General features: G+C 46.7%; 1 protein-coding gene across 2 annotated transcripts in view; it reads right to left on the reverse strand.

The window, feature by feature from the left end:
- Nucleotides 1-23,301, reverse strand: part of AGMO (alkylglycerol monooxygenase) — a 259,763-nt gene that overhangs the window by 159,145 nt on the left and 77,317 nt on the right. For both annotated transcript variants that reach the window (XM_073582133.1, XM_073582134.1), the window contains one exon: nucleotides 11,804-11,899. In XM_073582133.1, coding sequence (XP_073438234.1) covers nucleotides 11,804-11,899 — 96 coding nt within the window. The remainder of the gene's footprint in view (nucleotides 1-11,803; nucleotides 11,900-23,301) is intronic.

The raw sequence follows: 23,301 nt of genomic DNA on the forward strand, positions 1-23,301 counted from the left end.
CTATGAGGGGGCAGCATTATACCCTATGAGGGGGGCAGTATTATACCCTATGAGGAGGCAGCATTATACCCTATGAGGAGGGCAGCATTATTCCCTATGAGGGGGCAGCATTATACCCTATGAGGGGGCAGCATTATACCCTATGAGGAGGGCAGCATTATTCCCTATGAGGGGGGCAGTATTATACCCTATGAGGAGGCAGCATTATACCCTATGAGGAGGGCAGCATTATTCCCTATGAGGGGGGCAGTATTATACCCTATGAGGAGGCAGCATTATACCCTATGAGGAGGCAGCATTATACCCTATGAGGAGGGCAGCATTATTCCCTATGGGGGGGCAGTATTATACCCTATGAGGAGGCAGCATTATACACTATGAGGAGGCAGCATTATACCCTATGAGGGGGCAGCATTATACCCTATGAGGGGGGCAGTATTATACCCTATGAGGAGGCAGCATTATACCCTATGAGGAGGGCAGCATTATTCCCTATGAGGGGGGCAGTATTATACCCTATGAGGAGGCAGCATTATACCCTATGAGGAGGCAGCATTATACCCTATGAGGAGGGCAGCATTATTCCCTATGGGGGGGCAGTATTATTCCCTATGAGGAGGCAGCATTATACCCTATGAGGGGGGCAGTATTATACCCTATGAGGAGGCAGCATTATACCCAATGAGGGGGGCAGTATTATTCCCTATGAGGAGGCAGCATTATACCCTATGAGGAGGCAGCATTATACCCTATGAGGAGGGCAGCATTATTCCCTATGAGGGGGGCAGTATTATACCCTATGAGGAGGCAGCATTATTCCCTATGAGGGGGGCAGTATTATACCCTATGAGGAGGGCAGCATTATTCCCTATGAGGGGGGCAGTATTATACCCTATGAGGAGGCAGCATTATACCCTATGAGGAGGCAGCATTATACCCTATGAGGAGGCAGCATTATACCCTATGAGGAGGGCAGCATTATTCCCTATGAGGGGGGCAGTATTATACCCTATGAGGAGGCAGCATTATACCCTATGAGGGGGGCAGCATTATTCCCTATGAGGGGGGCAGTATTATACCCTATGAGGAGGCAGCATTATACCCTATGAGGAGGGCAGCATTATTCCCTATGAGGGGGGCAGTATTATACCCTATGAGGAGGCAGCATTATACCCTATGAGGAGGCAGCATTATACCCTATGAGGAGGGCAGCATTATTCCCTATGAGGGGGGCAGTATTATTCCCTATGAGGAGGCAGCATTATACCCTATGAGGGGGGCAGTATTATACCCTATGAGGAGGCAGCATTATACCCTATGAGGGGGGCAGTATTATTCCCTATGAGGAGGCAGCATTATACCCTATGAGGAGGCAGCATTATACCCTATGAGGAGGGCAGCATTATTCCCTATGAGGGGGGCAGTATTATACCCTATGAGGAGGCAGCATTATTCCCTATGAGGGGGGCAGTATTATACCCTATGAGGAGGCAGCATTATACCCTATGAGGAGGCAGCATTATACCCTATGAGGAGGGCAGCATTATTCCCTATGAGGAGGCAGCATTATTCCCTATGAGGGGGGCAGTATTATACCCTATGAGGAGGCAGCATTATTCCCTATGAGGGGGGCAGTATTATACCCTATGAGGGGGGCAGTATTATTCCCTATGAGGGGGGCAGTATTATACCCTATGAGGAGGCAGCATTATTCCCTATGAGGGGGGCAGTATTATACCCTATGAGGAGGGCAGCATTATTCCCTATGAGGGGGGCAGTATTATACCCTATGAGGAGGCAGCATTATACCCTATGAGGAGGCAGCATTATACCCTATGAGGAGGCAGCATTATACCCTATGAGGAGGGCAGCATTATTCCCTATGAGGGGGGCAGTATTATACCCTATGAGGAGGCAGCATTATACCCTATGAGGAGGCAGCATTATTCCCTATGAGGGGGCAGCATTATACCCTATGAGGAGGCAGCATTATACCCTATGAGGGGGCAGCATTATTCCCTATGAGGGGGGCAGTATTATACCCTATGAGGAGGCAGCATTATACCCTATGAGGAGGCAGCATTATACCCTATGAGAAGGGCAGCATTATTCCCTATGAGGGGGGCAGTATTATACCCTATGAGGAGGCAGCATTATACCCTATGAGGGGGCAGCATTATACCCTATGAGGGGGGCAGTATTATACCCTATGAGGAGGCAGCATTATACCCTATGAGGAGGGCAGCATTATTCCCTATGAGGGGGGCAGTATTATACCCTATGAGGAGGCAGCATTATACCCTATGAGGAGGCAGCATTATACCCTATGAGGAGGGCAGCATTATTCCCTATGAGGGGGGCAGTATTATTCCCTATGAGGAGGCAGCATTATACCCTATGAGGGGGGCAGTATTATACCCTATGAGGAGGCAGCATTATACCCAATGAGGGGGGCAGTATTATTCCCTATGAGGAGGCAGCATTATACCCTATGAGGAGGCAGCATTATACCCTATGAGGAGGGCAGCATTATTCCCTATGAGGGGGGCAGTATTATACCCTATGAGGAGGCAGCATTATTCCCTATGAGGGGGGCAGTATTATACCCTATGAGGAGGGCAGCATTATTCCCTATGAGGGGGGCAGTATTATACCCTATGAGGAGGCAGCATTATACCCTATGAGGAGGCAGCATTATACCCTATGAGGAGGCAGCATTATACCCTATGAGGAGGGCAGCATTATTCCCTATGAGGGGGGCAGTATTATACCCTATGAGGAGGCAGCATTATACCCTATGAGGGGGGCAGCATTATTCCCTATGAGGGGGGCAGTATTATACCCTATGAGGAGGCAGCATTATACCCTATGAGGAGGGCAGCATTATTCCCTATGAGGGGGGCAGTATTATACCCTATGAGGAGGCAGCATTATACCCTATGAGGAGGCAGCATTATACCCTATGAGGAGGGCAGCATTATTCCCTATGAGGGGGGCAGTATTATTCCCTATGAGGAGGCAGCATTATACCCTATGAGGGGGGCAGTATTATACCCTATGAGGAGGCAGCATTATACCCTATGAGGGGGGCAGTATTATTCCCTATGAGGAGGCAGCATTATACCCTATGAGGAGGCAGCATTATACCCTATGAGGAGGGCAGCATTATTCCCTATGAGGGGGGCAGTATTATACCCTATGAGGAGGCAGCATTATTCCCTATGAGGGGGGCAGTATTATACCCTATGAGGAGGGCAGCATTATTCCCTATGAGGGGGGCAGTATTATACCCTATGAGGAGGCAGCATTATACCCTATGAGGAGGCAGCATTATACCCTATGAGGAGGCAGCATTATACCCTATGAGGAGGGCAGCATTATTCCCTATGAGGGGGGCAGTATTATACCCTATGAGGAGGCAGCATTATACCTTATGAGGAGGGCAGCATTATTCCCTATGAGGAGGGCAGTATTATACCCTATGAGGAGGGCAGCATTATTCCCTATGAGGGGGGCAGTATTATACCCTATGAGGAGGCAGCATTATACCCTATGAGGAGGCAGCATTATACCCTATGAGGAGGGCAGCATTATTCCCTATGAGGGGGGCAGTATTATACCCTATGAGGAGGCAGCATTATTCCCTATGAGGGGGGCAGTATTATACCCTATGAGGAGGCAGCATTATTCCCTATGAGGAGGGCAGCATTATTCCCTATGAGGGGGGCAGTATTATACCCTATGAGGAGGCAGCATTATTCCATATGAGGGGGGCAGTATTATACCCTATGAGGAGGGCAGCATTATTCCCTATGAGGAGGGCAGCATTATTCCCTATGAGGGGGGCAGTATTATACCCTATGAGGAGGGCAGCATTATTCCCTATGAGGGGGTGCATTATTCCCTATGAGGGGGGCAGTATTATACCCTATGAGGGGGTGCATTATACCCTATGAGGAGGCAGCATTATATCCTATGAGGAGGCAGCATTATACCCTATGAGGAGGGCAGCATTATACCCTATGAGGAGGCAGCATTATACCTTATGAGGAGGCAGCATTATACCCTATGAGGAGGCAGCATTATACCCTATAATAATAATAATAATAATAAATTTTATTTTTATAGCGCCGACATATTCCGCAGCACTTTACATTTCAGAGGGGATTTGTACAGACAATAGACATTACAGCATAACAATAATCACATAGATCATAACAGACACCAAGAGGAATGATGGCCCTGCTCGCAAGCTTACAGTCTATGAGGAAAGAGGTAGACACGAAAGGTGGGTGGTAACAGTTGCCCTGATTGTATGGACCAGCCATAATGTTAAGTGTGTAACAGTACAGACACAGAGGGCTAATGGATGCATAAAGCATGTGGGAACATGATGCGGGAAATCTGGTTATGGTAAAACTTTTGGCTGTGCCACACAGGGATAGATTAGGTTAATGTGTTGAGGCGGTAGGCCAGTCTGAATAAATGCGTTTTCAGGACACGCTTAAAATTGTGGGGATTGGGGACTAATCGTATTGACCTGGGAAGTGCATTCCAAAGAATTGGCGCAGCACGTGTAAAGTCTTGGAGACGGGAGTGGGAGGTTCTGACTATTGAGGATACTAACCTCAGGTCATCAGCAGAACGGAGGGCGCGGGTAGGGTGGTATACTGAAACAAGGGAGGAGATGTAGGGTGGTGCTGAGCCATGGAGGGCTTTGTGGGTGAGGGTAATAAGTTTATACTGAATTCTGGAGTGGATGGGTAGCCAGTGTAATGACTGGCACAAGGTAGAGGCATCGGTGTAACGATTGGTGAGGAATATGATCCTGGCTGCAGCATTCAAGACAGATTGGAGAGGGGAGAGTTTGGTAAGAGGGAGACCAATTAGAAGAGAGTTACAATAGTCGAGACGAGAATGAATAAGAGAAACAGTAAGAGTTTTTGCAGAGTCAAAAGTAAGAAAAGGTCGAATTCTAGAAATGTTTTTGAGGTGCAGATGACAAGAGCGAGCCAGTGATCGAATGTGGGGGGCAAAGGAAAGCTCTGAATCAAGTATGACCCCAAGACAGCGGGCATGTTGCTGGGGAGTAATAGTGGAACCACACACGGAAATGGCAATGTCGGGTATAGGTACATTAGTAGCGGGAGGAAACACCAGGAGTTCAGTCTTTGACAGGTTCAGTTTCAGATATAGTGAGGACATGATATTAGACACAGCGTTTAGACAATCGCCAGTGTTTTCCCTATGAGGAGGGCAGCATTATTCCCTATGAGGGGGGCAGTATTATACCCTATGAGGAGGCAGCATTATACCCTATGAGGAGGCAGCATTATACCTTATGAGGAGGGCAGCATTATTCCCTATGAGGAGGGCAGCATTATTCCCTATGAGGGGGGCAGTATTATACCCTATGAGGAGGGCAGCATTATTCCCTATGAGGGGGGCAGTATTATACCCTATGAGGAGGGGGTGCATTATTCCCTATGAGGGGGGCAGTATTATACCCTATGAGGAGGCAGCATTATACCCTATGAGGAGGCAGCATTATACCCTATGAGGAGGCAGCATTATTCCCTATGAGGGGGGCAGTATTATACCCTATGAGGGGGGCAGTATTATACCCTATGAGGAGGCAGCATTATACCTTATGAGGAGGGCAGCATTATTCCCTATGAGGGGGGCAGTATTATACCCTATGAGGAGGCAGCATTATACCCTATGAGGGGGTGCATTATTCCCTATGAGGGGGGCAGTATTATACCCTATGAGGGGGCAGCATTATACCCTATGAGGAGGCAGCATTATTCCCTATGACGGGGTGCATTATTCCCTATGAGGGGGGCAGTATTATACCCTATGAGGAGGCAGCATTATACCCTATGAGGAGGCAGCATTATACCCTATGAGGAGGGCAGCATTATTCCCTATGAGGGGGGCAGTATTATACCCTATGAGGAGGCAGCATTATACCTTATGAGGAGGGCAGCATTATCCCCTATGAGGGGGGCAGTATTATACCCTATGAGGAGGCAGCATTATACCTTATGAGGAGGGCAGCATTATTCCCTATGAGGGGGGCAGTATTATACCCTATGAGGAGGCAGCATTATACCCTATGAGGGGGTGCATTATTCCCTATGAGGGGGGCAGTATTATACCCTATGAGGGGGCAGCATTATACCCTATGAGGGGGTGCATTATACCCTATGAGGGGGTGCATTAAACCCTATGAGGGGGTGCATTATTCCCTATGAGGGGGGCAGTATTATACCCTATGAGGGGGTGCATTATACCCTATGAGGGGGTGCATTATACCCTATGAGGGGGGCAGTATTATATTCTATGAGATGGCTGTATTATATTCTATGAGATGGCTGCATTATATTCTATGAGGGGTCTACATTATATTCTATGAGGGGGCTGCTTTATATTCTATGAGGGGGCTACCCCAACTCCTGCTACATAATTAAGACATGTACAACCTTATATTATACCCGGATATTAGCGTGTTTTACCGCACAATTGGTGGTCTGTTATTTAACTCTATGCAGCTACATAGTGGGCCCCAAGAATGATTTTCTCTGGTGGGCCCAAGGTGTTCCAGTCCGACGCTGTATGGGGCATATGTTATTATGGAGCATGTTATAGGGCCACCATTATTCACTGTGCAGCATTATTAGACATATTTTTGTATGGAGCATCTTATGGAACCCATCATGAACTTTATGGAGCATTTTATGGGGTCCATTTTATTTTTTAAATTTACCAGTAGCTTCAGCATTTTCCACCCTAGGCTTATACGTGAGTCAATAAGTTTTCCCACTTTTTTGTGACAAAATTAGGGGGGTCGGCTTATACATGGGTCGGCTTATACATGAGTATATACGGTATATATGTCATACATATATATGTATATATACCGTACAGACCAAAAGTTTGGACACACCTTCTCATTCAAAGAGTTTTCTGTATTTTCATGACTATGAAAATTGTAGATTCACTCTGAAGGCATCAAAACTATGAATTAACACATGTGGAATTATATAATTAACAAAAAAGTGTGAAACAACTGAAAATATGTCTTATATTCTAGGTTCTTCAAAGTAGTCACCTTTTGCATTGATTACTGCTTTGCACACTCTTGGCATTCTCTTGAGCTTCAAAAGGTAGTCACCAGAAATGGTCTTCCAACTGTCTTGAAGGAGTTCCCAGAGATGCTTAGCACTTGTTGGCCCTTTTCCTTTCACTCTGCGGTCCAGCTCACCCTAAACCATCTCGATTGGGTTCAGGTCTGGTGATTGTGGAGGCCAGGTCATCTGGCGTAACACCCCATCACTCTCCTTCTTGGTCAAATAGCCCTTACACAGCCTTTTAATGAGAAGGTGTGTCCAAACTTTTGGCCTGTACTATATATATATATATATATATATATATATATATATATATAATAAATAAAGCTCAATGTGTGTGGGTGTGTATGTATGTGTGTATGTCCGGGATAGGCATCCGTACCGTTGTAGCTACAGCCACAAAATTTGGCACAGTCACACGTCTGGACCTCGAGAGCGTCATAGGCTATGTTGTGAGGCAAAATTTTAACCCCTCGCATTCCAATTCTCCAAACAATTTTGCCCCTATCTACATAATGGGGAAAAAGTTTATGTATGTATTGGCATCTGCACTGTCATAGCTACAGCCACAAAATTTTGCAAAGTCACACGTCTGGACCCCGAGAGCGTTATAGACTATGTTGTGAGGTGAAATTTTAACCCCGCGCGTTCCAATTCACTAAACTATTTTGCCCCTATCTACATAATGGGGAAAAAGTGAAAGGAAAAGTGTTGGAGGCAAATTGACAGCTGCCAAATGTGAACAAGGGGGACTTAAAGAATGAGAGCGATGGCGCCAAAGAGTATATACCGTACAGTTGCTAAGGTGGGGCCCTGACATGGGATACTCACCACACACGGGGATATGAACACACACACAATGCACCACACACTACCACGTGCTTCAAGACATAGACCACCCTCAGCGCACATTTCACCACACATACACCAACCTCGCCACATAAAAGTCGAAACAAAAAAGTCACCACTCAAAACTCGCCACGCTGTCCCACAGCTGTTTAAAAGATGAAAAATGAGCTGTGATTGGTCGCTATCAGCAACAGTTTTCTTTGTGGACAGTTGTGGTAACTGAGGCCTATTATTCTTATCATTTCTATGGTGTTATCGTCCTTCTGTAAAGCTGGAAATAACACAATTTATTACCGTACCAACACAGACCACCCTCTGACACAGACTGCAGGGGGAGCCCAGTATCACACAGGATAGGATTAGATACACGGCTCAGCAGTCAGTATCACACAGGATAGGATTAGATACACGGCTCAGCAGTCAGTATCACACAGGACAGGATTAGATACACAGCTCAGCAGACAGTATCACACAGGAGAGGATTAGATACACGGCTCAGCAGTCAGTATCACACAGGATAGGATTAGATACACGGCTCAGCAGACAGTATCACACAGGATAGGATTAGATACACAGCTCAGCAGTCAGTATCACACAGGAGAGGATTAGATACACAGCTCAGCAGACAGTATCACACAGGATAAGATTAGATACACGGCTCAGCAGACAGTATCACACAGGATAGGATTAGATACATGGCTCAGCAGTCAGTATCACACAGGATAGGATTAGATACACGGCTCAGCAGACAGTATCACACAGGATAGGATTAGATACACAGCTCAGCAGTCAGTATCACACAGGAGAGTATTAGATACATGGCTCAGCAGTCAGTATCACACATGATAGGATTAGATACACGGCTCAGCAGACAGTATCACACAGGATAGGATTAGATGCACGGTTTTTATGTGCAATATAATCATTATAATTTGTTCTAACTAACCACAGTTGGTTACTATGCCCAGGCAACGCTGGGCTCTTCAGCTAGTATATGTATATATATTTGAGAGATAGCAGAATAGCCGTTTGTCGGCTTCTGTAAAGTAATTGCAGAAGCTGACAGGATAGGAGACATGGTTTACGTATAGTACACCATTGCATATCAGGGAGATTTATATATGTCAGTGACTACTAATTTTATTAGTGTGTTTGTGTAAAATTTTGGATCTGTAGATGTTAAATGAAAGAATACAATCACGGAAAAATTTTGCGTGGGCTCCCGTGCAATTTTCTCCGTCAGAGAGGGAAAGCCAGTGACTGAGGGCAGATATTAATAGCCTAAAAAGGGACTATTATTCCCCCCTCTGGCTAAAAACATCTTCCCCAGCCTATAAGATGCGCCAATTCAAGGACTTAGCCTCCCTCTTCCCATTGCCCTGTAGCGGGAGGCATATGGGGTAATAAGGGGTTAATGTCACCTTGCTATTGTAAAGTGACATTAAGCCTGGTTAATAATGGAAAAGCGTCAAAAAGACACCTATCCATTATTAATCCAATAGTATGAAAGGGTTAAAAAAACACAAACACATTAAGAATAAAGTATTTTAATTAAATAATTAAACACACAGGTTTCCCATCTTTATTAAACTCCCAATCCAAGCAAAGCCATCAGCGCTAGTCACTGAGGATGCCCAGAGGCCCCGCCTGACCTGAGGTGAACTTGGCAGCGTGGGAAAATGTTCAGAAACTTTCCCACGCTACAGAGTTCATCTCCGGTCAGGCGGAGAGGCTGTGCAGGTAGCTTTTCATTCATTCCTCATTGGTTTACACCCGGGCCAGTAGCATTAACACCGCTGTTAACTATTTGACCCCTTGAGATGGATTCTGGCATGGGACTTGACTGTACAGCGGATAGGTATGGGATATTGTTGATTTTTTATTTTTTACAGGAGAACGATGGCTTTGCTTGGATTGGGAGTTTAATAAAGATGGAAAACAAGTGTGCTTAATTATTTCATTAAAATACTTTATGCTTAATGTCTGTGTGTTTTATTAACCCTTTCATATGATAAGATTAATAATGTATAGGTGTCTTATTGACACCTCTCCTTTATTAACCGGGCTTAATATCACCTTACAATAGCAAGGTGATATTAACCTCTTATTACCCCATATGCCAGCGCTATACGGCAGTGGGATGAGAGAGGCTAAGTGCCAGAATTGGCACATCTTACAGATGCACCTTTTCTGGGGTGGCTGGGGGCGGATGTTTTTAGCCAGGGGGGCCAATAACCATGGTCCCTTCCTAGGCTATTAATATCTGCCCTCAGTCACTGGCTTTCCCTTTCTAGCGCAGAAAATTGCGCAGGAGCCCACGCAATTTTTCCTGTGAATACTTTCTTTTATTAATACAGGTCCCAAATTTTACACACACATACTACTAACACTATTAGTCACTGACATACAGTATATAAATCTAACTGTTCTGCAATGGTTTACTGTATGTAAATTATGTTTCCTATCCTGTCAGATTCTGCAATGATCTTACAAAAGCCGACGAGTGAATTACCGGCTATTCTACTATGTATCTCTATGAAATATAAAGATATATACAGTATATATATATATATATATATATGTGTGTCACTGACATATACAGTATATATACCGTATACACACACACCTATTCTATGTGTATACATGTATTTTGTCTTTCGCATTATAACATGTCAGTGTGATTTTACTGTATAGCCGCATATGAATTGCTGGCTTTTCAAAGGACATGGTGCGAGTGCTATCCGATTTTTTTCTCGCACCCATTGATTTTCATTGGCGAGTCTCGTCCAAGATACGCAGCAATACACAGCATGCTGCAATTTTTTCTCAGTCCGATTTTGGCTAAGAAAAAACTTGCAAATTTGATGTCACCTATTGAATAAAATTGGACCGAGTACAATCCGTTTTTTGGATTGCACTCATCTGTATTTCTCGCAAGTGAGTATCAGCCTTTTCAGAAAAACCATCAGGTCTGTGAGAGACAGAATTCTTGCTACTTGGTCGTTGATCAAATACTTATTTCATTCAATAAAATGTAATTTAATTATATAAAAATCCTACAATGGGATTTTCTGGATTTTATTTTTAGATTCTCTCTCTCACAGGTGAAGTGTACCTACGATAAAAATTACTGTCCTCTCCATTCTTTGTAGGTGGGAAAACTTGCAAAATTGGCAGAATATCAAATACTTATTTTCCCTACTATTCTGTATTTAGAGTCAATGAGGAGCTATGGAGATAATTATTAGGGGCCGGAATCCACCATCATCAATGGGTTTGAAAGATCATTGCAATTTGGCTCGGAATCTCCTGTTGGTTGTGTAGAACCAGTGTCCCCAAAGATCTTGTGGTCCCAACAGTTGACTAGAAGTCTTTGTTGGATATTTCCGTGATTTTATTCTTTGTGGATCACGTGAACGATGGCTTCAGGTCTTCCTACAAACTCTTCTCGGTATGAAGTAGACATAGCCACAATTTCCAATTAATATTTTCGGAACTCTCACCCTAGTTCTATTTTTTTTTTTACCTTGGCAGGAAACTCCATCGAAAATGTATTCTCCTATCAAGACCCAAAATGTTACAAGATGCAGACGCCGGTTCCATGGAAAGGAATGGGAGGGGGGCTGATATTCTACAGATCGAACAAAAGAATGTTATCTAATTGAGACCAACTGCTCTCATTGTTCCTTATAAACTCAGCAATATATTCCCGAGAAGAAAACACATGGTTCTCTTTAAGGAAGTCAGACGAAGATTTCTCATACACAATAAATCAGGTCCTGGTGGACAATGCCCAAGGCAAGAAAAACCAGAAGGTCTACCTCGGTGTGGATCCAGAATTGGTACAGGAGATTAAACTGGAGGTGGACGGCGAACACGGACGGAGGGATGACGAGGGCCATCGGCCAGTAGAACATCTAGAAGTCAAGAAGAAAGAAACACAAGAGGTTATAGAGACAAGAAATAAATGCTACATCGTAAATAGGAATTTTCTACTGTTATCCAACTCAAAGGGTTCTAGAAAAAAAATATATTATTTTTTTTAAACATAGTGCAACATCGGCCTACAGGTTGTATGCGGTATTGTAGCTCCTCACCAATAATTTTGATGAGTTGCAATACCACATACAACCAGTGACCAGGTGGGGGTGCGGTTTTTGGAAGCTTTCTTATAAGCTTCTAAAAGGGGTTTTCCTATCTCAGAAAGTGATATAACCGTATTATAGCATCGCTTTATGATCAGTAGGGTCCAACTTATGGGACCCCCCCCACTGATACTGAGAGTGAAGAATGCCCCCTGTTCATTTATTTACTGGATTACTCCAGTTGACCTTATTTGCTTGGATGGGGTCGCATCACAGGTCTCTTCAAACGTGGATCGTAGGGGGAATTGTGCAAGGGTCAGACAAAGAAGGAGAAAAAGTGCTACATCGGTGGTACGCCTTGTTCAATGTCAGGGGAAGTGGAAGTCTTGGGCAATAAGTAGCAGAAGTGGCAATTTCTATATTTGTATATTATATTTTATATAGTCATTTAAAAAAATAATTTTAGCAAATAGTATTAATAATGTAAAAATATATAATCAAATAAATTTAATATAAAATTAGATAATCACATACTTTTATTATTATTATTATTATCATTATTATTATTATTATTATTAGTTATCAATTTCTCATATAATCGCATCTTTTTTTTCTTTTACAATTATAATTACTTTTGGTCCTTGGTGAACTTTTATTTTTCTTTATTTTTCTTTATTTTTTTTATTTTGTTCTACAATGTTACAGAAATAGAGATGATATAGATAAGGAAAAAAATGTAAAAAAAAAATCAGTACTCATATGGATCCATTGGAATATGAAGGACATGAAGAACAAGAGGAAAAAATAAATTAATTATTATTGATTGTAATAGCATAGCACTACTCTAATAAATAATAATCAACTGCAAACTTAATCATAAAAAAAGAACTAGACAAATAAAGAAAATATTAATACATAAATAATATGAATGATACTATATCAATAATGTAAATGACAGTGCAATAAAAGATAAATAATAATGTACAAAAATATATCAAACAGTAATAAATAAATAGTACTGTCTCACTCATTTAAGAAAGAATAGAAGAAAGAATAACATCAAAAATGTAAAAAAAAAATTATAAAAATTATAAAATATATAAATAATACTATATGACTAATATAATAAAAAGTAAAATATTAATAAGAATAATAAAAATACAAAAATAACAGAAATATAATAAGTGCAAAAATAATGCAAATAATAATAATAGTTATAAAAAAACAAAAATAATGATAATAAATCCCAAAAATAATACAAATAAAATAATATTAATAATTATAATATACGAAAAATTCAAAACAATAATAAATACAAAAATAATACAAATAAAATAATAATTAAAATAATATACAAAAAAAACAAGAATAAATACAAAAATAATTAAAATAATAATAATAATAATAATGATACAGAGGTAATATCATTGTTGATTATAGTTTATTTGTTGCGTATAATATTATTCCAGATACAAGTGTTTCCAGGTGCTGGGCTGAGGGCAGATGGGATCTGCTGCTGGGGCGCGCTTTGACCCTGGGTTTGGGAATAATGGACTCAGGTACACACAGATGAGCGCAGAGTGGGATTCCTGCAGCGGGGTCCTCTGATGTGTGCACGTCCAGGTCCAGTTACAGGTGATCTCTGGGGGGAACACGTTACATGTGTAATATTTTACATGGAGCCAAACTCGCATTAATGAGCTGCAGGTGGAGGAGACGGGCGACATTCGGTCACTTTTAATGGAATTCTCTTCTTCGTGTTCTGCGTCCAATTTATGTGATTTGTAAAGTATCTCGCTGCTTTCAGGTGTTTTCACACTCACGGGAAACAAAATACCATGTGCAGAACTTCAACAGGAGCCGCCTGCAAACAAGGATCCATCTTACCAGCCCACGATTTCCATGCATGTAGTATAGCGGGGGGCAGAGGAGGCAGAGGGGGCAGTGGGGGAAGAGGAGTCAGAGGGGGCAGAGGGAGCAGAGGGAGCAGAGGGGGCAGAGGGAGCAGAGGGGGCAGAGGAGGCAGAGGGGGCAGCGGGGGCAGAGGAGGCAGAGGGAGCAGAGGGGGCAGAGGAGGCAGCGGGGGCAGAGGAGGCAGAGGGGGCAGAGGAGGCAGAGGGGGCAGAGGGGGCAGAGGAATCAGCCGGGGCAGCAGAGGAGGCAGCGGGGGCAGAGGAGGCAGAGGGGGCAGAGGGGGCAGAGGAGGCAGAGGGGGCAGAGGAGGCAGAGGGGGCAGAGGGGGCAGAGGAGGCAGAGGGGGCAGCGGGGGCAGAGGAGGCAGAGGGGGCAGAGGAGGCAGAGGGGGCAGAGGAATCAGCCGGGGCAGCAGAGGAGGCAGAGGAGGCAGCGGGGGCAGAGGGAGCAGAGGAGGCAGCGGGGGCAGAGGGGGCAGAGGAGGCAGAGGGGGCAGCGGGGGCAGAGGAGGCAGAGGGAGCAGAGGGGGCAGAGGAGGCAGCGGGGGCAGAGGAGGCAGAGGGGGCAGAGGAGGCAGAGGGGGCAGAGGGGGCAGAGGAATCAGCCGGGGCAGCAGAGGAGGCAGCGGGGGCAGAGGAGGCAGAGGGGGCAGAGGGGGCAGAGGAGGCAGAGGGGGCAGAGGGGGCAGAGGAGGCAGAGGGGGCAGAGGGGGCAGAGGAGGCAGAGGGGGCAGCGGGGGCAGAGGAGGCAGAGGGGGCAGAGGAGGCAGAGGGGGCAGAGGAATCAGCCGGGGCAGCAGAGGAGGCAGAGGAGGCAGCGGGGGCAGAGGGAGCAGAGGAGGCAGCGGGGGCAGAGGGAGCAGAGGAGGCAAAAGAGGCAGAGGAGGCAGTGGGGGAAGAGGAATCAGCCGGGGCAGCAGAGGAGGCAGCGGGGGCAGAGGAATCAGCTGGGGCAGCAGAGGAGGCAGCGGGGGCAAAGGGGGCAGAGGAGGCAAAAGAGGCAGAGGAGGCAGCGGGGGCAAAGGGGGCAGTGGGGGAAGAGGAATCAGCCGGGGCAGCAGAGGAGGCAGCGGGGGCAGAGGGGGCAGAGGAGGCAGAGGGGGCAGAGGGGGCAGCGGGGGCAGAGGGAGCAGAGGAGGCAAAAGAGGCAGTGGGGGAAGAGGAATCAGCCGGGGCAGCAGAGGAGGCAGCGGGGGCAGAGGGGGCAGAGGAGGCAGAGGAGGCAGAGGGAGCAGAGGGGGCAGAGGAGGCAGCGGGGGCAGAGGAGGCAGAGGGGGCAGAGGAGGCAGAGGGGGCAGAGGGGGCAGAGGAATCAGCCGGGGCAGCAGAGGAGGCAGCGGGGGCAGAGGAGGCAGAGGGGGCAGAGGGGGCAGAGGAGGCAGAGGGGGCAGAGGGGGCAGAGGAGGCAGAGGGGGCAGAGGGGGCAGAGGAGGCAGAGGGGGCAGCGGGGGCAGAGGAGGCAGAGGGGGCAGAGGAGGCAGAGGGGGCAGAGGAATCAGCCGGGGCAGCAGAGGAGGCAGAGGAGGCAGCGGGGGCAGAGGGAGCAGAGGAGGCAGCGGGGGCAGAGGGAGCAGAGGAGGCAAAAGAGGCAGAGGAGGCAGTGGGGGAAGAGGAATCAGCCGGGGCAGCAGAGGAGGCAGCGGGGGCAGAGGGAGCAGAGGAGGCAAAAGAGGCAGAGGAGGCAGTGGGGGAAGAGGAATCAGCCGGGGCAGCAGAGGAGGCAGCGGGGGCAGAGGAATCAGCTGGGGCAGCAGAGGAGGCAGCGGGGGCAAAGGGGGCAGAGGAGGCAAAAGAGGCAGAGGAGGCAGCGGGGGCAAAGGGGGCAGTGGGGGAAGAGGAATCAGCCGGGGCAGCAGAGGAGGCAGCGGGGGCAGAGGGGGCAGAGGAGGCAGAGGGGGCAGAGGGGGCAGCGGGGGCAGAGGGAGCAGAGGAGGCAAAAGAGGCAGTGGGGGAAGAGGAATCAGCCGGGGCAGCAGAGGAGGCAGCGGGGGCAGAGGGAGCAGAGGAGGCAAAAGAGGCAGAGGAGGCAGTGGGGGAAGAGGAATCAGCCGGGGCAACAGAGGAGGCAGAGGAGGCAGCGGGGGCAGAGGGAGCAGAGGAGGCAAAAGAGGCAGTGGGGGAAGAGGAATCAGCCGGGGCAGCAGAGGAGGCAGCGGGGGCAGAGGGAGCAGAGGAGGCAAAAGAGGCAGAGGAGGCAGTGGGGGAAGAGGAATCAGCCGGGGCAACAGAGGAGGCAGAGGAGGCAGCGGGGGCAGAGGAATCAGCTGGGGCAGCAGAGGAGGCAGCGGGGGCAAAGGGGGCAGTGGGGGAAGAGGAATCAGCCGGGGCAGCAGAGGAGGCAGCCGGGCAGAGGGGGCAGAAGAGGCAGAGGAGACAGCGAGGGCAGAGGGGGCAGCGGGGGCAGAGTGAGCAGCAGGGGAAGAGGAGGCAGATGGGGCAGTGGCATTTGTGAATCAGAATATAGGAAGCCCAATACATAAAAAAGTCAAAAAGTGACCACCTTACAGACTTTATATCAATTCGGTGAGAAACACCAACATTTCATGAATTCTGGTAAGTTATATATAACATTGTCACCAGTACTAAAATAATACCGCCATACCGTGCTCCAGATGAGGAGAAGGTGGTTCAGGGTGGCCACATCCCTGGTGGGCTAGGATAGTGAATGGATTGTTTAAAGCCCCCCTGCCCTGCACAGGATGTGAAGGAATTAAGGCTCATAGCTCTGGTGGGTTTGCATTATATTTTCTAGCAATTTTAAACCACATATACAACAGTCAAAAAAAAAGAAGTTCCCCAAAGCTATTAATTTAAATTGTGCTGTACAATGCATGTACAGAAGGGTGAGAACCTTGCAAACAAAGCAGAGATTGGTTAATGAAAATGTTCCGGTAGGCTGCGGTAGTGAGTGGATTAAGTATAACATCCATGGTGGGCTACAGTAGTTAAAGTGTTTATGATAACATCCCTGGTGGGCTAGGAAAGTGAATAGGTTAATTTCACCAGCCATGGTGGGCAACAGTAGTTAAAGAGTAAATGATAAAATCCCTGGTGGACTAAAGTATTAAATAGGTTACTTATATTATCCCTGGTGGACATTGTAGTTAAGAGGTTATTGATAACATCACTGGTGGACTAGTGTAGGGATTAAGTTATACTATCCCTGATGGGCTACAGTAGTTAAGTGGTTAATTATAACATCTCTCATAGGCTTGGTTAGTAACGGGGTTAGTGATAAGACCCCTGGTGGACTAGGGTAGTAAACAGATTCATATTAACAGCCCTTGTGGGCTAGAGTATTGTATGGATCAATGATATTATTCCTGGTGGTCTACAGCAGTGCAGTAATGGGGTGTAGTGAAAGACTGCAGCCTCTTGTAGACTTTACAGACACTCAGATCCTGCAGCCATGACTGAGCGCCCTCTCCGGGTCCCCGGGATGCTGTACAGACTATAAGACCACCCTTAATAGGCATCTGTCATTATTTTAGGATGGAAAAGGAGGATGGGTCAGATAATTCTTGGCCCCATGAGCAATTATTGAGTGGAGCTATATATGACACAGTGCCTGAGAAATGCCGCCATACTGTGCATGAGAACAGAAAGATAACATGAGTTCTCATGCCGTGGCTCATGCACCTGGATGCACACATATGAAAAACCACTACATGCCCATAGGAGCACAGTTACCTATAGTCACACGTACATGCAGAAACCAGCGCCACACTGGTCCACAGGTTGTATGTGGTATTGCAGCTCAGCCTCCTTCATATTAATGAAGCAGAGCTGTAATACCAGACACAACCCGCTGACAGGTGGGGGCGCTACATTTTATTAAATGAGGAGCCACAAATTGATTCCTGGTGTGCCTGGAAACTTTTTACATTTGATTTGATTTGCCGGCATCAACGTCAAAGTCAATCAGAAAAGATCTGCGTTAACGATGAGGGTGCAGCTGGTCACAGCAGGAGCTGCGCTCCTTAATAAACCCGTACTGAAACCCCACATTTTTCTCGTTGCACGAAGGTTATTAGTATTACATGTCCATGTGAGGTCACATTCCAGCACAGTTTTTTTAGGCTGTGGGCATAACTCTCACCCTTCTCCATCATCATCCTCCTCACATCCAGAAGAACAGATGTAGCAGAGATGAGTTTTCGATTTGTGTCACCCAACTCATGGTTACAATGCATCAAATTCCGATCCTGGGGATTTACACAGGACTGCAGGTACTACGACTGCATCACTTTATGGTGCACAGTGGAAACATTTCATTGTCAAATTGCACATTCAGCCCTGCTACGTCTTATGTAACCGAAAGTCATAGTCTGAGCAGCAGCACAGCAACGCAGAGTAGTACGGATGTTTTATAATGTCACAGACTAAACATTAGAGGAGCATGATCTGCAGCAGCGCAGAATATTTCAGATATTCCGGAACATAACAGGCTGTTACATAGTGGAAGGAGTAGGATTCCCAGCGGCACAGAGTATTTCAGGATTTTGTGACAAATCTTGTGCTGAGAGCTGCAAAGTGCAGTTACTGTATTCACAACACTCCTGAGCTCCCCCTGGTGGTGACAGCAGGAACAGAATTCTTGGTACATTTCATGAAGCTCTTCTTCAGTAAAACCAATCTCAGACCCGGGTAAAATAATATCTTGAGAAATGACTCAGCATATTATACTGGACAGAAATATAACCTGATGGTAGATAATTAGGATTCCCCTTGCAAGAGCTTTTCTCTGAAATTCCAGGCATCAGTTACTATGGACAGAGGTCCCGCAGGCTGCACTCGGAGGGGCGAGCCTATAAGATGTCTTTTCCTGTTTTATGGAGCGACGCCGGCCAGATGACCTTACACATTTCCCAGGCACCTGCTGCAACACAAACTGTTACAGGTCATAAGAGATGCCGGTCGCTCCGGCCCTTCTTCTCTACGCAGTTCAGATATTTTTCTTGGCACAGGACACTGAACAGGTGTAATGGAGAACAGCTCAGAGCGTTTACGCTCTTCTTAAAGAGATATGCTGCGCTCAGCGATCTGTCACGAGGGGAGGGAAATTATTCCTAAAAATAGAAAATCATTTTGCAGTCAGATAAGGTGATAGCGAGAGGGCTTAGAAATAGGATTTATAGAATATCTGAAAAATAACTATAGATACAGGCAACTTAAAATGTGTGACGGGATTATAGAGAAATCAGGAAGCCATAAAAATAATCATGTTACGTGTACATTGAATGTGAAGAGCCTGAGAAAAAAACTGAAATCATACAGTAGAGATTAGAGTTGAGCGAAACGGGTCGAAAAATTTCAAAAGTCGCCGATTTTTGGCAAAGTCGGGTTTCATGAAACGAAACCCGACCCTAGGATGAGGTCGGCCACGAGGTCGGCGACTTACGCGCCAAAGTCGCGTTTCAAAAGTTTGTTTTGCGCTCTTTTTCAGCCAATCAGGATCCATGGACACTGTGGGCAACGTGATGACATAGGCAGGGGTCACCACCATCTTTCAGAAGGGCATGCAAGTGATTGGCTTGCTTTGGTGGGCGTCACAGGGGTTATAAAAGGGCGTGCACGCCGACCGCCATCTTACTTCTGCCGATCTTAGTATAGGGAGAGGTTGCTGCTGATTCTGTAGGGAGAGCGTTAGGCAGGGAAGAAGACAAAAAAACTGCTTCTGCTGCTAGCGATTTTGCCTGTGCAACACACCAGTCACTGTGTGTGCAGTGCAAGGGGAGGCTATATTGTGGTGTATCAGTGGTGTTGGTTGTTGGGCTGCATTCTAAGGCTTCCTGACAGCTGCATTGCTGTTTCCCCACTGCTCTGCAAACTGCTTTTTTAAAAGCAATCCCAATTTTTTTTTTTGTCCTGCTGAGGTACTGAGCATGCATTTTTTCACACCATACAGCGGTGTACGCTCCTCACACAGTACCGTGTAATGGCTGTTATCACAGCCACAGTGAAGCTATCTGTGTGTCACTGTGGAAGGATAAGTGGAGGACTTGTTCCGTTCTTAAAGACCTACACTCTAGGGAGATTCCTATTCTGCCCAATTCTACATACATCTTGTAGTTTGTGATACACTAGCCAATTTCTGCCTGTGACATAGCGCTCTGATATTCAGAGGGCCTCACACAATCCAAGTGTCCAGTGTCCACAAGTGTCTGCAGAAATTCAAAATCTCCCTTATCCTGTAGTCACTTTTTTCACACCTGTGCCATCGAGCCTGTGACATAGCGCTCTGATATTCAGTGGGCCTCACACAATCCAAAAGTGTCCAGTGTCCACAAGTGTCTGCAGAAATTCAAAATCTCCCTTATCCTGTAGTCACTTTTTTCACACCTGCTGCATCGAGCCTGTGACATAGCGCTCTGATATTCAGTGGGTCTCACACAGACCAAAAGTGTCCAGTGTCTACAAGTGTCTGCAGAAATTCAAAATCTCCCTTATCCTGTAGTCACTTTTTTCACACCTGCTGCATCGAGCCTGTGACATAGCGCTCTGATATTCAGTGGGCCTCACACAATCCAAAAGTGTCCAGTGTCTGCAGAAATTCAAAATCTCCCTTATCCTGTAGTCACTTTTTTTACACCTGCTGCATCGAGCCTGTGACATAGCGCTCTGATATTCAGTGGGCCTCACACAATCCAAAAGTGTCCAGTGTCCACAAGTGTCTGCAGAAATTCAAAATCTCCCTTATCCTGTAGTCACTTTTTTCACACCTGTGCCATCGAGCCTGTGACATAGCGCTCTGATATTCAGTGGGCCTCACACAATCCAAAAGTGTCCAGTGTCCACTAGTGTGTGCAGAAAATCTAAATCTCCCCTGTCCTATAGACACCTTGTACCTTGTTTTACATTACTATATAGTTTGTTGGATTTTGTCTACATTTCTACCAAAAATGAGGAAGGCTGGTGGAAGAGGCCGTGGAATTGGGCGGGGTTGGCAGCTGGTAATGATGGTGTTGGTGGTGGATCTGATGGTAGTGGCAAAAGCAAAATAGGACCGAATGCAGGAGGTGTTGAGCCTGCGTCATCGTCTGGCTCCATAAGGCTTCGAAGGCTTAGTTTTCTAGGAGTTGGCAAACCGCTTTTAAAGCCAGAGCATCAGGAAAAAGTTTTGTCTTACATTGCTGACTCAGCCTCCAGCTCTATCGCCTCCTCTTCTGAAGTTGTAAAAAGTAAAAGCACTGAGTCGTCATTGGAGGCTCATGTTCATGAACCACACCTTTCCTTGTGTCCTTCACCCCAACCAAGATTGAAGGATGACGCAGGCCATACTAATGATTACTCCATGGAGCTGTTTTCACATAGCATGCCTGGATTATCAAGTGAAATGGTGGTGAATTACCCAGGCCAAGATGAATCTGACATGAGTTGCACTGATGCACAGCCGCTGATGGATGATTCTGCTGGTACATTCACTCAGAGCACTACATTGTCCTCGCAGTGTACAGAGCCAGATTCTGACTCTGATGAGACTCAGGTGCCCCTTCCCGCACACTATACCACCATACACGGTGACACAGAGGAAGGTGCACATGACATTGAAGAGGAGGTGATGGATGACCCAGTTGTTGACCCAGATTGGCATCCATTGGGGGAAGAGGGTGCTGCTTCCAATAGCTCAGATGAGGAGCATCCACAGCAGACATCGACATCGCAACAGCTGTTATCTGGCAGGCCCGGAGCACTCCAAAGACAGGTTCCAAAAATCAAAAGAGTTGCTGGACAGCTTGTCCAGAGGGTCAAAAGATCACAGCGTGCTAGGCCACAAAATGTCTGCCAAAGTAGGAAGAGTGCAGTGTGGCACTTTTTTGAACAAAATCCTCATGATCAGGCCAAGGTTATCTGTAAGAAGTGCGCAAAGACCTTTAGCCGAGGGAAAAATCTGAAAAATTTGAATACCAGTTGCATGCTTAGACATTTAACCAGCATGCACTTGCAAGCGTGGACACAACACCAAACCTCAAGTGCCACATGTGCAACTGATCACAAAGAAGGTAGTCATCAACGCTACATTGTTTCCCCCACTGTATGCCCACCGGTTAGCACAGCAGCAAATGTTGAGGTGTCGTTGCAAGGCCACAGCAGTCAGGGAATCCCACTGTTATATCAACGAAATACTGAATCTAGGCCATCAGAAAGAACACCAACTCCATCACCATCATCAACCCTCTCTCAGTCCGCCCTGTCCACCGCTACTTCCACCATATGCAGCTCTCAAGTCCAGCTCACCCTCCCAGACACTATGAGTAGGTCAAGAAAGTACTCAGTCTCTCATCCGCGTACACTGGGTTTGAACGCCCACATTGCCAAACTAATCTCGTTAGAGATGATGCCCTATCGGTTGGTGGAAAGCGCAGCTTTCCGCGAACTCATGGCCTATGCAGTACCACGCTATGACCTACCCAGTCGCCACTTCTTCTCTCGCAAAGCCATCCCAGCCCTCCACCATCATGTAAAAGACCGCATTGTCCATGCACTCAAGCAGTCAGTGAGTGGAAAGGTGCACCTCACAACTGATGCATGGTCCAGTCGGCAGGCCAGGGCCGTTACGTGTCCATCACTGCACACTGGGTTAATGTGGTGGATGCAGGGTCCACAGGGGACAGTGGTGGTGGGACAGTGCTGCCTAGCCCACGGTATAGGAAACAGTTGGCTGTAGGCGTTCCACCCTCCTCCTCCTCCAGAAACGAAAGCTCGTCCACAGAGCGCAGTCGTACGAGCACTCCATCTGCAGCTGCCACTGTTGCACACGAGGTGTCCCCCTATCGAGCAGCTAGTGGAAAGCGTCAGCAGGCTGTGTTGCAGATGATGTGTTTGGGCGACAGTCACACCGCCGAGGTGCTGGCCGAGTACTTGAAGCGACAAACTGAGTCATGGCTGGGCAGTGTACATCTTGAGGCAGGCAAGGTAGTTAGTGATAACGGCCGTAATTTTGTGGCAGCCATAGCCCTTTCAAAACTCAGCCACATACCTTGCTTGGCTCACACCTTGAACCTGGTGGTGCAGTGCTTCCTCAAAAATTATCCGGAGTTAACAGCCCTGCTCCAGAAGGTGCGAAGACTGTGCGCGCACATCCGCCGGTCGCCTGTACACTCCGTTCGTATGCAGAAGCTGCAGTGATTGCTCCACCTTCCCAACCACCGCCTCATTATCGACATTGCAAAAAGGTGGAACTCCACCCTGCACATGGTGGAGCGGCTGTGCGAGCAGAGGCAGGCCATAATGCATTTGTGGGAGGATACACGGCCAGGCACTTTGAGAGCAGACATGGAGTTGACAGGTGTGCAGTGGTCGAAGCTGAAAGACCTCTGT

The sequence above is a fragment of the Dendrobates tinctorius genome, unplaced genomic scaffold, assembly GCF_039654945.1.
Source record: "Dendrobates tinctorius isolate UK_male_01 unplaced genomic scaffold, ASM3965494v1 ptg000070l, whole genome shotgun sequence".
Lineage (NCBI taxonomy): Eukaryota > Metazoa > Chordata > Amphibia > Anura > Dendrobatidae > Dendrobates > Dendrobates tinctorius.